A 17,842-nucleotide genomic window follows, 5' to 3' on the forward strand; every position below is an offset into this window, starting at 1 on the left:
CTTAGGATAGTCATACATTTTGGTTATGAAAACATAAGTTCCAAGTGCTGAGGGAAACCATATGCAATTAGAAGTTATTTTGTATTACAAGGTAGAGAAAAAATAGTATTGATGTGCAGTGCAGGATGGTATTTAGTAAATGTTTGCAGTCTCACTGGCCCTCAAGAAAAAATGCACAAAGTGTATAATGTAATTGCTTCTACTGACTATGGTTTCATTCCATACAAAAAATTACTTTAAAGAACGTTCAGGATGAAAGTTAAGCACTCAAAGATCAGAAATGCCAATGTTAAGGTTGCATGTCAACTGTGCCCACCTGAATGTGTGCATAGATTCATGAGCACATACTATTATTTCCACAGGACCCATACCTTATTCAAGCTCCAATTCAGCCGGATACTTAAGCACATGTCTAAGTGAAACATATGAATTAATTGAATTCCATAGGACTCTTAAACTCTAGTGAGTTACGAGAACCCACTGAAGCCAACAGGACTACTCCTGTGCTTAAAAGTTAGGTAATTAAATACCTTGCTGATCAATGAGAACAGGATGTGGACCAAAAGCTCTTGTTTTACATTGTGTCATGTTTGTTCATCTCAGCTTGTTGCTGTTCCCACCAAAATCCAGTACTTAATGTAACTTGAGTGTTTACACAATGGAGTAATGAAGGAGGCAATAAATTATTTCCTTTACCAATAGACCAGGTTGTACATTTTGCCCATTGCCACCTGAATTAAGTAATTACACTTCTTTGAAAAAAGTCCACAAAAGCAAAGTATCATTTCTTGTGCTATTGATCACTATTTCTATATAAAAACAATGAGGAGTCCTTGTGGCACCTTATTAATTTTTTTATTTATTTGGGCATAAGCTTTTGTGTGCTAGAACCCACTTCATCAGATGCATCATGAAAGCTTATCCCCAAATAAATTTGTTAGTCTCTAAGGGGCCACAAGGACTCCTCGTTTTTGCTGATACAGAGTAACACAGCTGTCACTCTGAAACCCATTTCTATATAGTTTGTTTTGGTTACATTTTGTATGATATGATAGTGTGTGAAGCATGAAGGTTACCAAGATATAATTCACAGTATTAAGTACAATCCTTATACAAACAATGGGAAGGATCTTATATTTTCATAGACAACATTCTGGAAATCCAAGCATCATTACCTATAAAAATAAGAATAAAAGGAAATGGTATTTTTAAAGAAAATTACTTTTTTTATTGAAGCAGCAAAACAACTTTTATGGGCATTTGACTTTACTTTTAGGGTAGCAGTGGACTTACCTCCACCAATACCAGATCAGCCTGCCCTCAAAACAAAATAAAAAATGCCCCATACTCATTGCTTGTGTTCATCCAACCCACCAGCATGCCGCCTGTGTTGGCATCCATGTCACCTTCAGTGTGTTTCCCAAAGAATATAGGGCCTGATTTTTCCACCCATACTCATGTTGTTTAAATAGGAAAACTCAGTGAGTCAGATACTACTGGACAGAAATAAGGGTGGCAGGGTCAGGCTCATAAGCTTTCAGTTTCCATATCGGTATGAAGGAGTAATTTATTACCTCAACAGTATGAATGTTACATGTTAAACACATATAAGGCTCTACAGTAATGTCACTTACTGGTTTTGCATCAGAGGGTACGTCCACACTACCCACCGCGATTGATCTATCGGGGATCGATTTATCGTGTCTCATCTAGACGCGATAAATTGATCCCTGAACGCGCTCCCCATTGACTCCGGAACTCCACCAGGGCAAGAGGCGGAAGTGGAATCGACGGGGGAGCCGCGGCTGTCGATCCCGCACCGTGAGGTAACTCGATCTAAGATACGTCGACTTCAGCTATGCTATTCTTGTAGCTGAAGTTGCGTATCAGGACTGTAAGTTTGGGTCCTATAAGCAGAGGCTCACTCTAACTGGCACTGTAGTTTGTGTATTTCAATGCATTTGAAACAATTAAAGTTTCCATTCTTCTCCCCTACAAATGAGGGTATTCTATAGCTGAGTTTCCCATAAATGGGTTATATGTATTGATTATTAGATCTGAAAAGTAATCAATTACCTATTACCGATTGCTCTGAAATTGCTTTTGTGAGGTGCTTGTGAGTTTTTGGTGAAACTGTGGCTGTACTGGGATGGGTGCCATAACATTGTGGCTTAGTCTCTGGAGAGAAATGAGTCCTAAAGTAAAGCACCTAAGTCTATATTTGGGCACATAGAAAGTGGGTTGTTTTCAGAGGCTGTGAATACCCACAGTTCCCATAGAAGTCTGTGCCTGAGCTAGTTACTGTGTATGCATACAAGAGAGAAACCATGCTCCAAAGCTAAATAAGTGCCTCCTATATTGTATTTATTATTTCATTAGAAATTTCTTTTGTTCCTGTTCCCTTCTCTTTCTCCATACCTTACCACAGTTTCGTCTAACTGGAATTCCAACCCAATAACTTGTGCCCTTAACTTTAAGCCCATTTTTCTGTGGGCCAACATGAAACAAAATGTGTTTATCCATCCTTAGTGTATAGGATTGGCATGAGTATTTGTGCACTATAAATATTCAAAAGCTATAGATTTTAAGGGCAGAAGGGACCATTTTGATCCTCTTATCTGACCTGCATAATGCAGGCTTCACCCAGTAATTTATGCATCAAGCTCATAACTTTTGTTTCAGTTTCTGTTTGAGTTATATTGCCCTTGTTAAAATGTGATACACATGAGTCTCATCTTACGCGGGGGTTCCATTCCGCAGTAAGCGCGTAAAGCGAAAACCGCATATAGTCAAAATTACATTGAGATGAATGGCAGGCAGAATCACCCACACTACAGTTACAGTATTAAAATTGTTATTTTTCTCTTTTTTTTTGTTTTGTTTTGTTTTTGCCAACCGCGTAAAGCCGAAATCGTGCATGTTAAATGCGCGTAAGATGTGACAGACCTGTATTTTAGAAAGCAAACAAAGCTAAAGAAGTGAGTCTGTGCCCACAGTTGTTGAGACACCGTGGCTCCTATTCCTGCAATTCCTATTTTAAGTACAGTATAGAAAAAAAGACACTGTCTCAAATACCACTGTGTGGCAACTGTGAGCAAATGTTGAGTTTTTAATGGCAACCACTGGATGTCTGCCTTTCCTAGTTAACCAATACCATATCAAGGTCACTCTGGTTCTTTTGAATATCCTCCTGCCCCCATCTTTTAAATGTACTTTTTATTTAATTACATTTACAAGCCTTATTTTGAGGATTTAAATTGTACCTAGTGGTGCCTGGACCCGTGCTGGTTCTCTGTACAAGAGTGAAATTCACCTTCTGTTTTTAAAGGCAGTATAATAAGAATTACTTTACAGAGTGTTTTTAAAGGAGTTGCTAGGCAACATATTGCAGAACTTCATGATTACCTTTTGTGCCATGAGTCAGAGCTAATTACTTCACAGCACCTCAGACTAGGTGTGTCATTGGGAGGCACTGAAAACTCCATTTACTTTAGATTACCTTCATGCCTAACAGCATCAGGTGAGCAGTAATCAGCACACCACCATTTTCTTCCAGTGAGGCCTCACAGAATACATTTGGTTTGGTGGCCTCCTTGTTTCTGAATTGCCGCTTTGAAGGCACCAGTGGCTGATTAGATAAGGCAGTTATGTGTATGCAGAACTGTATGCAGCCCAAATAATGAAACATGTTAAGTTTGCTCTCACTGTTTAACAGTGTAGTTTAAAACTAATTGAGGATTTATTTGTGGATGTATAAAGTGTGCAGTTCAGCATGAAACATGAATAGCACTTTATCTCGGGGAACTGGACAAGCCTATGTCCAACAGAAGTTCGGTTCCAGGTAGGTTCTACAAAATACCAGGGACCAAATGCAGACCTGGTGTAAGAGGGCACAGCTTTACTATGTTCAGAGACATTGCCCCATTTATACAATGCCTGAATTTGGCCCAATTTCTTTAGCAGTGGCCATCCACTTTCAACACGCTTCCATTATCATAGAGCAAACAGAGGATCTCCCTAGGTGTGTCCCTGTACTCCAGTCTCCATCTTAGCATCTTACTCATGATTAAGGTTAAGATTTTGTCACAATTATTTTTAGCAAAAGTCACGAAGAGGTCGCAGGCAATAAAAAAAAATTAATTGGAGCCTGTGACCTGTCTGTGACTTTTGCTAAAAAATAACTGGGGGGAATGACAGCTGATAACTGGTGGCAGTGGGGGGAATGACAACTAGAGCCCAAGCCCCACTGCCATGGCCATAGCTGCAGCCTCAGGGTGTGGGGCTGCAGCCACTGACAGCTGAAGCCGAAGAAGTCATGGAGGACCAGTAAAGTCAGGGAATCTGTGACCTCCATGACTAAATTGTGTCCTTAATCATCACTCTGTTTTTACAGACAAACTGAGCTGCAGAGATGTTAAATGACTTTCCCAAGGTCACACAGGTCCCATTCCTGCAAAGTGATCAGTGTGGGCAGACCTTTATATCCACAGAGTCCTATTGAGCAGTAGTGGGACCTCAATGAGGCCCAGTTTTATATTCTGACTATTGGTTCCCTGAGCCTCACTCCCAAGCCTCTATTGACTGGACAACATTGCTTTTCCTGTCATTATGGTTACCTTTGTGGAATGAGTAGGTGGCAGGTAGTGATGGGTGGACCTGAAAAGATTCAGAGGTTTAGGTCTGGATATTTAACCAAAACATTCAAATAAATGCCTGACCCTCATTCATGATATCTGAACCTTTGGGGTCTGCTAAATTGGGTTTCATTCCTCTGTGGAGCTCTGTGCCTGCCAACAGCTCCTTGCAGGACTTGAGGCCTTGGGTTAGAAATCTCACAGATGCTGACTTTTCCTGGAATTTCTACAAATATCTATTTCTATTGTGTCCAGACATGCCACGAAGAGTGGCTGAGTTTGGCATTTCTTCTAGCACAGCCAGAAACCAGAGGTTCACACTAAAGGTACATGAAAATAGAAAATACTGGATAGAATAAAATGCTTTTGAAGCTCAAAAATGTTCACTTAGAATTTTCTGTGAAAGTTTCAGGTATTGGGTTTTTAAAATATGCCATATGTGGAATATTTGTTCCTAGCTTCTGTCAGAGTCTACCCAAAATTGGGCCTAATTCCGGTCTGTGCCACACTCAATGCAACCCCACTGAACAGGACATAAATCCAGGCAGAAATTTGTCCCAGGAATGTCACTTTACGTGCTTGATTCTTAGACACGTGTGGAAATTGCTCTTGTGATTCCTGAATATTTTGTGAAACCAGAGAGTGGAGATTCCACAAAAGATACTGCAACGACGTCTGTCCAGCACCCACCCACAGATGACTTAAAACCAAGGTCCTATCTGGTTTCCATGGACATTTGGCCCAATGACCCTTTTCATAAAAGCCAGTTTTCATGGTTTCCTCTCCTCCATTGCTGTGTGCCAGTTGGGGCCACTCTCAGTTCCTCTGGCAATAGCTGCATGTGTGTAGTGTAAAGTGTTTTGGGATCCTTCAGCATCAGCATGAAAGGTATATACATGTGAAATACTATTAACCTCTTGTTTCACTCCTTGTACTTCACCCTCTTATGTTGTTATCACCTTCCTTTTCAATTCTTGAATTGGTGATGATTCCTTTTCTTTGGTGTAGGGACTTCAACCATTGCCTGGTGGAGGCTTGGTGATGGATTGGTGGTGAGGGAGGCATCCCTTTATGCCCAGGCCCTGTACCATTGTGCTACATTTTTTCTGTCAAGTTTCACCTATACTTTTCTGTCCAAATGGAAAACAGGACACTCTGCATGAGGCTGACCTGAGGACCCCACACACAAACACTGATGGCAGCAGTGGCTGGACTGTGGGGGCTCTTCTGTCTTGTAGCTCAGCTGAATGCCATCACAGGAATAAATGAAAGAAGTATGGGCCTACAGGCTGTTTGCCTGCAGCTCTATACATTGTTCTTATGGAGGGGATACTGTGCAAGCCGGGATGGAAGCACAGGAGCTTTCAAGGAGCTGCCTGCTGCTTTATCCACAGAAGCATATTTGCATGTGAGAAGAGGGGGGAGGGGCAGATGCACAGTATCACTGACCCTTCATATTGAAAAATCAAAAGACAGACCTCCAAACTCATTAGATTGGTGTAAAAAATCATGAGATATAAAAAAAAATAGGGGAGTTATTGTTATTTTGCCTTCTGGTTTCTGAGCCTTTGGGATGCACTTGGGTCATGTGTTCAAGCTTTTCTCTGTACTCATGAGACCTAGCAACATTTAATAAAAACAAAAGATGAGATTATCAGGTCATAGAGTTTAAGGCCAGAAGGGACCACCAGATCATGTAGTCTGACCTCCTGTTTAACACAGACCCACCATCACCCACGCACTAAGCCCGACAACCAAAATTAGACCCAGTTATTGCAGCCAAACCAAGTATTACATATAATCATGTCTCCAGCAGCTGGGGCTTTAAGAAAAGCAGCAAAGATTAAGAGAGAACATAAAAACGGCCATAGTGGGTCAGACCAAAGGTCCATCTAGCTCAGTATCCTGTCTTCCAACAGTGGTCAATGCCAGGTGTTTCAGAGTGACTGAACAGAACAGGTAATCAAGTGATCCATCCCCACTTGCCTAATAAAACTGTGAGAAATGGAAACATTTCATCTGGGGTTATGGAGCTTTCTCCTCTCCCCCTTGGACTAGTTGAACCTCAGGATGGAATAAGGAGACTCTTAGTGAATAAATTGTTGCAATATATCCAGAGGTCTAGTGCTGCCAAAGCAGTCTGGAATGTCATTCTGGCACCTGAAATCCAGGATACAGAGAAGCTCCAAAAATTCACCAGGTGCATAGGGTCACAGCACTACTCAGGTTTGGCCTGGCTGCTCCTCCATGATGAGGGGAAGTGTCCTGGGACAAACCTGAGAGGTGCTGCAGCCCTGCATACCAGGTCACAGTGCCATTCATTACTCAAATTTGGTGCATGCTATGTGAGTGTGGCAGACAATGGGAGCAAGCTGTGGCTGGGATTGGGAGGAGCTACCCTAGCCAGGCACAGGAGTGGAGCCAGGGAGGTGCTGGTGAGAGGCCAGGAAGGTTGTTGGCTGTGAGTTCTTGTTGGACTACGGAGAGAGTGTTGGGAAGCTGTGGGGTGATGGATTGGGGGCAAGTGGGGGATGTTGGGGGCTGCAGTGAGCAGGATGTACATCAGGGCTACTGGGATGCCTGGGGGCTCTCAGAATAAGTGGAGTCTAGTGGAGACCCATTGCTAACTTGGTCTGATCAGCCAGTTAAATTGGGTTTATGAAGTGTCCAAACAGCAGCTGGAGCATACAAGTGAATCTTGCCCTTATTTTAAGTTTGCAGAGAATATTAATGTTGTAAAACCAGTATTTTACATGTCCCACCAGTGGTCTTTTTGATTAACTATATGTGTGCTTTAGATGTGCCTTGCTACTTAAAGTCTAGCACATAAATACTGAGTTACAGGTGCTTTATGTTGATGTGATATATGTATTTATTACTAATGTGTGAAGTCTCATAACTGCTGCTGCACAAACTGTCAATTAGATAAAATTTAGTGGTAAAAAAATTACTATAGGTGCCAGGGCCACCCGGGGGGCAAGTGGGGCAATTTGCCCCAGGCCCCACAGGGGCCCCGCGAGACCTGGCCCTGCAGCGGTCTGGGTCTTCAGTGGCATTTCGGCGGCGGGGGGCCCTTCAGTCACTCCGGGTCTTCAGCGGCATTTCAGCAGCGGGGGGCCCTTCAGTGCTGCTGAAGACGTGGAGCAACTGAAGGGCCCCCCGCCGCCGAAGACGCGGACTGCCACCGGGTGAGTACAAGCGCTGCAGCTCCCCCGCTTTGACCCAGGCCCCCTGAATCCTCTGGGTAGCCCTGATAGGTGCTCTATCTTATGATGACGTCACGCACAAGATAGATTTTGGACTGGAGACTCTCACGTGTGACAGAATTACCACCTTAGTATCACTTCTGCAGGGCTCATGCACTGTAAAATTTAGCACTACATCACTGACTATATCACACAAATACACACACAAATGAGCTAGCCAAAGAAATCAAAAGTGTCAGAAAGTTTTCTTAAGGTGTGAAAAACATCTTGTTTCACATTAGTCAAAAACAGCCCCATCCATGAAAATTTGAAAACTACCAAAAAGACAACTACAAAATCCTCCTCTCTGTGCTGAGAAAAAGCATGAAAATTTTCAGCACAAAAGGCGATTGGACGTCTAACATAGTGAATGCCAGTGAAAATGAGGTAGGATCAGAGTCTAAAATAGGGAAAGAACAAGTCAAAAATTACTTAGACAAGTTAGAAGCAGCAAAGAATCCTGTGGCACCTTATAGACTAACAGATGTTTTGCAGCATGAGCTTTCGTGGGTGAATACCCACTTCTTGCACTGCTTGCATCCGAAGAAGTGGGTATTCACCCACGAAAGCTCATGCTGCAAAACATCTGTTAGTCTATAAGGTACCACAGGATTCTTTGCTGCTTCTACAGAACCAGACTAACACGGCTACCCCTCTGATACTTAGACAAGTTAGATGTTTTCAAATCACCAGAGCCTGATGAAATGCATCCTAGAATACTCAAGGAGCTGACTGAGGAGGTATCTGAGCCACTAGCAATTATCTTTGAAAAGTTATGGAAGACAGGAGACATTCCAGAAGACTGGAAACAGACAAATATAGTGCTAACCTATAAAACTGAAAGAAGGACAACCTGGGGAATTACAGACCAGCCAGCTTAACTTCTGTACCCAGCAAGATAATGGAGCAAATAATTAAGAAATAAATTTGCAAACACCTAGAAGATAATGAGATGATAAGTAACAGTCAGCATGGATTTGTCAAGAACAAATCATGTCAAACCAACCTGATAGCTTTCTTTGACAGGGTAACAAGCTCTGTGAATAAGGGGGAAGTGGTAGATGTGGTATATCTTGACTTTACTAAGGCTTTTGATACTATCTCGCACTTAGGAAGGAACAATCAGTTGCTCACATACAAAATGGGATATGACTGCCTAGGAAGGAGTACTGAGGAAAGGGATCTGGGTGTCAGTGTGGATCACAAGCTAAATATGAGTCAACAGAGTAACACTGTTGCAAAAAAAGCAAACATCATTCTGGTATGTATTACCAGGAGTATTGTAAGCAAGACATAAGAAGTAATTCTTCCTCTCTACTCTGCGCTGATTAGGCCTCAGCTGGAGTATTGTGTCCAGTTCTGGGCACCACGTTTCAGGAAAGATGTGGACAAATTGGAGAAAGTCCAGAGAAGAGCAACAAAAATTATTAAAGGTTTAGAAAACATGACCTATGAGGGAAGATTGAAAAAATTGGGTTTGTTTAGTCTGGAGAAGAGAAGACTGAGAGGGGACAGAATAACAGTTTTCAAGTACATAAAAGGTTGTTATGAGGAGGAGGGAGTACAATTGTTCTTAACCTCTGAAGATAGGACAAGAAGCAATGGGCTTAAATTGCAGCAAAGGTAGTTTAGGTTGGACATTAGGAAAAACTTCCTAACTGGACTAAATTGCCTCTGGACATTGTGGACTCTCCATTGTTGGGGATTTTTAAGAGCAGGTTGGAGAAACACCTGTCAGGGATGGTCTAGATAATACTTAGTCCTGCCTTAAGTGCAGAGGACTAGACTAGATGACCTCTTGAGGTCCCTTCCAGTTCTATGATAAGGACGAAAATGGAGGAAATGACAAGCACATGCCAAAGTGCTAGGTGCAATGAAAGTGCTTCCTCAAATTATTCGTGGGGAGTACAATGTGGGGTGGGAAGGGGCTAGTGAGGAGAAGAATTTTTGTCCAAACCCCAGGAGCGCTAAAACCAAAACAAACCCAAGTCTGGGTAAGTTCCCCAGGTACGTGTGTTATTTGTTACTGGAGGCTCCTTCCTGTTGTTTGCTTCTCTCCCTAAAGCCGGAGCTAATGCTCGTTCAGCGCTGCACACTAAAATGCCCCGCGCTCCTGTCTCAGCCCCTATCGGGTCGCGCAGAGGCAGGTGGAGAGCGGGCGGGAGGCGGGGGCACAGCCCCGGCGGGAGGCGGGGCACAGCCCCGGCCATATTGCAGTGGGAGCGGCGGGGCGGGGCCAGAGGCGCGCACAGGGACCCGAGCGCACCCCACGCCCGCCTGCCAGTGCCCAGCCGCCGCCGAGGACAGCCGGGTAAGTCCCGTCCCAGCCCCCCAGCCGGAGCCCGGGCAGCCACTCGGCTCCCCCCCGCCCCTGTGTCCGGCCGCGGGAGGACGGGGCGGCGCTGCCAACAGGTGTTGCGGGGCTTAGCGCGCCGGGAGCTCCCTCCCTCCTGCCGCCGCCGCCTTCCCGCTTCTCTGGGGCGCGGGGCTCCCGGGGCCAGGTGCTGCCCGCAGCGCCGCGCGGCAGAGGGGGAGCGGGCAGGCGGGCCCTGCCGGCTCCGGGTGTCTGCGGACTGTAGGCAGAGTCCGCCTTCGGCTTGACCCCAAGAGCTGTTGGGCTCCCCTCTTTCCCTGGTGGCTGTTTAAGGGCAAATGGAGCCAGGTGCTGCCCTGCCCCTCCCCCCGGGGCTCTCTGGGCAGGACTGTTCAGCGGCTCCTCGCAAGGACTCTAAAGCACCTGCTTTGCAAAGCAGGATCTTAATTGTATTGAATGCTTCCGACCTGCTTGCTGGCAGCAGCCCCGGCGGGCTGTGTTGCAAACCTAGGGCTGATAATAGTTTCCGGGTTCTGCCTCCTCCTTCTTTCCCAAGTTATTAAACTTATGCCGCACAGGAGTTAGGAAAGGTGTTGAAATTATATTTAGTCTTATGGGTGTGTCTGGCCAAATGACCTTCTCTGGTTGCAGCTGGATTTTTTTTTCCCACTGGGCGAGGTCACTTGTGAGTGGTTTTTTTTCAAACCAGTGGAGTGCCTTGGTAATTGTTGGTCATGTATGAATCATCCTTGCTACTCCCCCTGATTACTTAAGAATCCAGCAGAGGTTTTAAAGTTCTTTACTTTGCCCCCTTCTCAGTAAACTAGAACTTTTTTCCTACTCTCCTATTATCAGATCTCTTGGGGGAGAAAAAAAACCAAACACCTTCAAGCCTCTGCATGAGCATTTGTTTCTGGAACAACAGAACCACTGCAAGAACTGAAAATGCCCAAACCGGTGAGTGTTATATTTCATGTCTTGTATCTTGTGGTATTCTAAAGTAAAACATAAAATGTACATTGATTAGTAACTTACCGTTTTTTAGGTGACTGTTTCCTTCTAACACTTCTCACAAAGTGATTACTCTATATCTGGTCTCTTTCCTCATCCTCAAAGGAAATCTGCACAACCCCTTCAAAAGATGAGCCTGGGATCTTAAATTATAACTGTTAGACACTAAAAAGAACGGACTGAACAAAGACACTGGTTTATAACAATCCATAACACCCCCCCCTTTTTTTTCCCTCCCAGCTGTCTTCCCCTTCCCTCTTTTCCCTCTATGACTGGAGGAGTGTTAATGGGCCCCTTCATCTTGAATGGTCCTTTGAAATATGTATTAACTATTTATGCTGAACAATCTGTTCCACCTTTATATTTAGCTGTAATACCCTGAGTATATTCTGCAGACCTGAAGAAGAGCTCTGTTGCTCAGAAGCTTGGGTGTCTCACTGACAGAAGTTGGTTCAAGAAAATATACTACCTTGCCTGCCTTGTTTCTCTACTTCCTTCTATGTTGAGAAGGATTATAGAAATTAAGACCTCATAATTTGAGAGATCCATGCCAATTTCAAATCTTTTTGATAGGGCATAGCAGCATGATGAAGTCCTATAACTGTGTGCGTGTCATGTGGGGGGTGCTAGGCTGGCCACGGGGAGGTGGGGTTAGGGTGCTAGGGGCCAGGCTGGCCTGGGGAGTTAGGGGGACCCTGGTGCCAGCAGCAGGGGTCGGGCCTGGGCCGGCACTCACCAGCAGGAGGGACCCCAGCCTCGCCGTGCTCTGGCTCCTGGTGTCATTCGGGGGAGGGGACAGAAGCCAGAAGGGGGCAGAGCAGGGCAGGAAGAGGTGGGGTGGGAGCTTGGGGGAAGGCATGGAGTGGGGCCGGGGGCAGAAGGGGGATGTTGTCCCAAGCCTTGCATCCCTCTAGGGATGGCCCATGCATATAACCATCCAATTTAAAAATAAAATGTTGGGGGTGGGGACAGGATATATTCAAGTGAGAGACACAATTTGTAATGTATCAGAGGGGTAGCCGTGTTAGTCTGGATTTGTAAAAGCAGCGAAGAGTCCTGTGGCACCTTATAGATTAACAGACTTTTAGGAGCATGAGCTTTTGTGGGTGAATACATACATACATGTCATGCATCCGACGATTTACCCACAAAAGCTCATGCTCCTAAAAGTCTGTTAGTCTATAAGGTGCCACAGAACTCTTCGCTGCTTTTACAATTTGTAATGTTAACAGAATCATGAATCCGAAGTCCTATCCGCCAATTCTTAATTTAAACTTGTATTGATTTATTTAGACTTTTTAATTTAAAACTTTTTAAACTAGTATTTAAAATATTACTGTACCTTAATCCAACTACACAAAACTCTACTCCCCAAGGGCAAGCAACTGTTTTGGTGGGCAAAAATATAATTAATTCTGTTCATTTATGGTTAACGTGGGTGAGCAGACTTTGCACTTGAGTTGGTAAATCTCTGTAATTTTGCAAGGTTGCCTTAAAGGTAGATGGGGGGGGGTGTCCCTTTATAAAAGAGCTAATTTATAGCCTGTGGACTGACAAGTGTCTGAGGCTAGGTCTACTTTGTAGTGAATCTTTAAAAAACCCAAAAGATTTAAGTCATTTGCTATTGAAAAGTAATCATTCCAAAAGAGGAGAAATAGAATCATTTCTATGCTTTACAAAGGGGTGTGTGTGTGGCTATCAGAACCAAAGAACTTGCTGGTTCCAGCAGAATTTATATCTGAAAAGGGGTTTAGTAATGGACTTTGATTGGAGATGGGAGGCAGAGGTCAACAGCTTGATTAAAAATTATATTGTATTCTCTGTGAAGATATTGAAACTAATATGCATACTTAAAATTCATTGAATAAGTCACTTAATGAATAGGTCACTTCTAGGACAAGAATGCCAAGGGCCTTGCTTTTTCAAAGGTGCTGAGCTTTTAAACTCATGGGAACTGCAGATGCTCAGGCCTCAGTTGTGTCAGGACAACTATAACTTGATTTTTAGACTAGAAAGAGAGCATAAGTTTTTTTTTAAATCAAATGCATTTTGTATTATGTTCTAAAATCTTCATATATTGGTAGAAAAATACTAACCCTTGAGTAACTTAATAGGGAGGTATTTTATTATGCTCCCATATGTAACTTTTAGAGTTAGCAGTTAAAACAAGATTGTTGCAACTTTGTTATCTTCTAGAATAGGTACTGTGTGTCTATAACAGGAAGAGTCCTGTGGCCTTTTATCTCAGTGTTGACTGGAAAGAAACAAATATACGTGTTCTTCTGTAACAGCTCACAGGAAGCACTATATAGGATTTTATTAAAAGGCCTGATTTTAGATTTTATCCAAATATAGGCAGAAATAGCTCAGTTTTTTTCTGTGCAAGCTTGGTCCACTTCTTTAGTGCTGTTGCCAACATTGCTACAAATATCTTGGAAAAACCTGTTGCTAGTTGGGGACATACCAAATATAACAATTACTTACTCAAAAGACTAGAGGCCTGATCAAAAACTCCTTGAGTTCAATGGACTTAAGATCAGGCTTTTGCTGTGTGCTATGGTCCGCTGTCAGGGGAAACCTTAAAGTCACTAACCATAAAGGACAAAGTTAGTGCATTACTTCCACTGTATATCTTCCATAGAGGCCTGTCATCAATTTATTTTAAAATGCAGTGCAGCGGTAGCAAGTCTGAGCTCTGTGGCTTTGAGGTTGTTTTTTTTAGTTATAGCTCTGCTTTGGAAAAAGGGTAAACAGATTTATCTTCCAGTGACTAGCAATTGATGTTCCACCCATCATAATGAAGAGTTTGTTTAATTATGTTGCCAATGACAATTGTACTACAGTCTAAGGCTAACATGCATGTAGACTACAGAATGTTTTAAAATAATTCTGAGTGACAATTCAATGTTCAGTAAAAATAGTACAATCTCTCTCCTTTCTTTATGCAAGAATATCTTTCTATTGATGAGGTAGTAGTGTCCATATGAAGGTCTTTTTGCCTTTGCCCCCCTAGAAAAAAACACGTTGCATTATGAACATATTGAATTATGAACAGTTTACCCAGTTTGTAATCTGTTTAACAGGAATGTGCATGCGCGCACAAATTATATCCATTGAGAGTTTTATTAAGTGTATCCATTTGTCTTCCTCCCTCTTCCATGCTGTTTCTCCAGTTTGCATCTTGGTATTGACATTTTTACAGTTAATACGGAAATATCATAGTGTCAGTGGAAAGTGTAACATACTGCAGAGACTATCCTATAACCTTCATAGACTACCAAAGTGGCATTGGAAAACAAACTTTAGGAAATCATCCAGTTGGAATAACCTGAATTTATGGGCTCTGATTAATTTATGCTGAAAGGTACCGTAGGCTGAAGAAAAGTTCTTTCATCTAATCAACAAAAGCTGCTTACAACCATGTTCTTAATTCTACCTGAACTGAGCATGACACTGGAGCAATACCTGACAGAGGTTGATATTGTTCCTCTCCTTTTGCTGGCTACTAAGTAAATGGTGAAGAGCCAAAATGTTGACAGGTGCGAGTGAGAGCAGCTGGGGAAGGGCAGCCAGCACTTCCTTTGGTTGGTTTCTGAGCCATGTGACCTATTGGCTAGGATTTACAGGCATAAATCTGTGGCAGCACCTACTGATATAGCATAAACCCAGTCTTTATAATCAGTACTTAATCTGCTGTTCAGTAGACCTAACTCGTATGTTTACTGGAAAAGGATAGAAGAAGAATCATACTGGGATTACCTTATTAGAACACATTGCTCTGTCTCCCAATTTTAAATTAGGGATGATTAGTTTGGACTCTTCCCAGCCCTGCCCCTTGTTCTTTACTATCATGGAATAGGATCTTTATCAGTTCATAGGGCATTGTGGGATAGAAATTAAAACTGTCACATCAGAGCTGGAACTGCATTGTGAGAGATCAGAAAAGGCTAATGCCCTCTGGCCAGAAGATTTCATGACTCCTAAAGGAGAGTTAGACATAATCTAACTTTAGTATGTTGTTTTCTGTTTAAAGTAGATAAGGTGTTGACTCCTTTACAGTGATGTAATAATCTGGTATAAACAAATATTATTTATCTATTCATATTTCATACCATCATTGATGGGAGGCTTTGAGGTGACAGATTGCTCCTATTTTTCATAATAGTCACTTTTTAAAAATTGATTAAAAAGCTCTAATTCAGTAATTTAAATACTTTTTAAAGAAGTCCTTAAAAATGCAACCAACAAAACAAATTTACATAGTTTAGAGCAATGGTTCTCAATTTTTTTTTCTGTGGACCACTTGAAAATTGCTGAGAGTCTTGGTGGACCACTTAATGATCTTTCCAAATGTTGTTTGTACTGTTAGCTATCATAAAGCACTTTGGATAAAAGTGCTATATAAAAACAAAAAAAACATAATTAATATTTTTTGGTTCTACAAATAAAAGCGCACAACTCAGATTTTAATATCAGTTGTCTTACCTTTCTAATGCCGCCATTGCAGCCCCTGAGCTGGGGCTGGAAAGGAGGGTCGGATCTCTCCCTGGCAACCACAGCCTTGGAGCTGGGGAAAGTCAACTCTTTCTCTGGCCACTGCAGCCCTGCATGTCCCAAATTTCCCCCACCCCCGCTTCTCACCCCACTGCCCCCTCCCACCTACCCCCTATTCCCCGCAAGGCCACCACCTCACCTTACATGTGCATCTTCTCCAGGGTCCAGGCACCTAATTAGTGGAGGCATGCCTGCAAAGCTCCACTAATTAGGTGGGTGGCCCTTCATTCTCTTGTGTGCGGCCGCCCAGGTGCACACCTTGGAGGGAACTATCTGGGAACCACCTGAATGGAGCTTGCGGACCACTGTTTGAGAACCTCTGGTCTAGAGAGCATTACCTTTTTTGTTCCAGTTGTCATTTTATACAAAGAGATTCATTGCTTAAAATCAGGACACTGGCAATAGTACTGCTGTATTGGCTTGTATTTTTTAATAGCTTTTTTTCTCTTCCCACTATCCCAACACTTTCAGCTACATTTGAGGGAATTTCTGTTGAATCTTGTGATGCACATTTTATCTTACAGAAACTGCTATAAGATGAATTCAAAACTATCAACAGTACTATATGACGGCTCCAAAATAATACCAACTCAATTAAACTAAAATTGTGGATTTTTTCAATATACATGTAATATGTACAAAGTGTAACTGTTCTGAAGGTAGACGCACTTTTAAATAAGCTATTTAGTGCACAACTTCAAGTCCCCAATTCATGTGTGTTTGGAGGCTGGGATGGAAGCTGTTTAGGATGGAAGCAATTATCAATCAATTACTAGCAAACCAAATACTGTACAAGTTCCTCTAGACAATGGTTCCCTAGATTATACATCCTAAATTATTTGAGCAAGTATAAGTAGATACCATCCTGCTCTGAAGGGATTTACCTAGACTCTGCCTGAGATTTGTTTATCTTAAAAACAAAACAAAATAGTAGAAGGAAAGTCTAAACTCAAAGTTCAGCAGAAGTTGCCGGGGAAGGGTTTGCAGAAGTGTAGTTTGGTGAAGCTCTTCTCAATAAATAGAGGGAGGGGAAGCCACAAATGTAAGGGGCAGCAGAAGAAAGCGTGTAGGTGGCAATAGGGAGGGAGTGTAGTTGTTGGCAGGAAATGGGCCTGGAACATGAGAAGCTTGAATTGGAAGGTGAGAGGAAGCCAGTGAAGGGCACTGAGATTGATATGGACACACTGGCAAAAGAGGAGGTATTGGACTTTTCTAATGCGGTAATTTTTTTGTACAGATGCAGAATGGTTCTTTCAGGATCTACAACCGAAGCGCTGTATACAAATATCAGTCACTTTTGTTTGCTGTATTGAGGTTTTTTTAAGTGACTCATCTCTACTTCCCCCCCCCCCCCCCAGCATATATTTTGGATTTTTTAGTAAATTCTTTTTCTGAGCAGAGTTGAGCAAGTCCTGTGTAATGAATGACTGACTTAACAAACCTAGTCTTGCCTTCCACTGGTGGAATGTCTGTGTGCTGATGGCAACTTTCTCAGACTTATTTGGTCTTGGTTCCTATTTTATGTGGGGCCATTGCCTCTGGATGCTTCCTCCCCTGCCCCCAAACTGTGTGTGGCAGTGACTGGTCAGATAAGTCTCGGGGTATGTTTCCTGATTTAGTCAAGTGCAAACAAGTTTTGTGAATACCGGAAATTAGATTTCATATTTAGCTTCTACAGATTTCTCAGATTGGCTCTCTATACATTTATGCCACTAAAATTTAGTGTCTCTTACTTTCCTGGAAGGCAACCCCTAAAAAGGGGTGAGTATGGTCAGAGGAATTCATTTTTAAACACCTGAGAAAAGTCTTGATAAACTTTTCCCCTTCCATATCTCCATCCCAAAGCCCACCCAGCTCTATTCCTCATTGTGTACCGTTAACTGTGGAGGACAATGGACTCATGCCTTCATGTTTCATAAAAGATTTTTTTATCTCCTTCAATTCTTGGGATCAACTTGGCGTAACTGGACTTGAGTCCAAAACTAACTAAACTCTTGTATATGTTGACGCTCACAAGCTGTTTGCAACAATGTCTATTGCACTTAATTTCCCACTCCTAAGATGAATTTTTTACTATCCCATCC

At 42.7% G+C, this 17,842-nt stretch overlaps 1 protein-coding gene across 2 annotated transcripts in view; it reads left to right on the forward strand.

Moving 5' to 3' along the window:
* The window catches only part of EZR (ezrin), a 78,959-nt gene that overhangs the window by 10,955 nt on the left and 50,162 nt on the right, over positions 1 to 17,842 (forward strand). The window contains exons 1-2 of one of the 2 annotated variants that reach the window (XM_039530292.1): positions 10,040 to 10,190; positions 11,049 to 11,150. In XM_039530292.1, the coding sequence (XP_039386226.1) occupies positions 11,139 to 11,150 (12 nt within the window). In that variant the 5' untranslated portion in view covers positions 10,040 to 10,190; positions 11,049 to 11,138. Of the gene's footprint in view, positions 1 to 10,039; positions 10,191 to 11,048; positions 11,151 to 17,842 lie in introns of those variants that run through there. The other variant, XM_039530291.1, reaches the window with a different exon arrangement.

Source organism: Mauremys reevesii, linkage group 3 (genome assembly GCF_016161935.1).
Source record: "Mauremys reevesii isolate NIE-2019 linkage group 3, ASM1616193v1, whole genome shotgun sequence".
NCBI lineage: Eukaryota > Metazoa > Chordata > Testudines > Geoemydidae > Mauremys > Mauremys reevesii.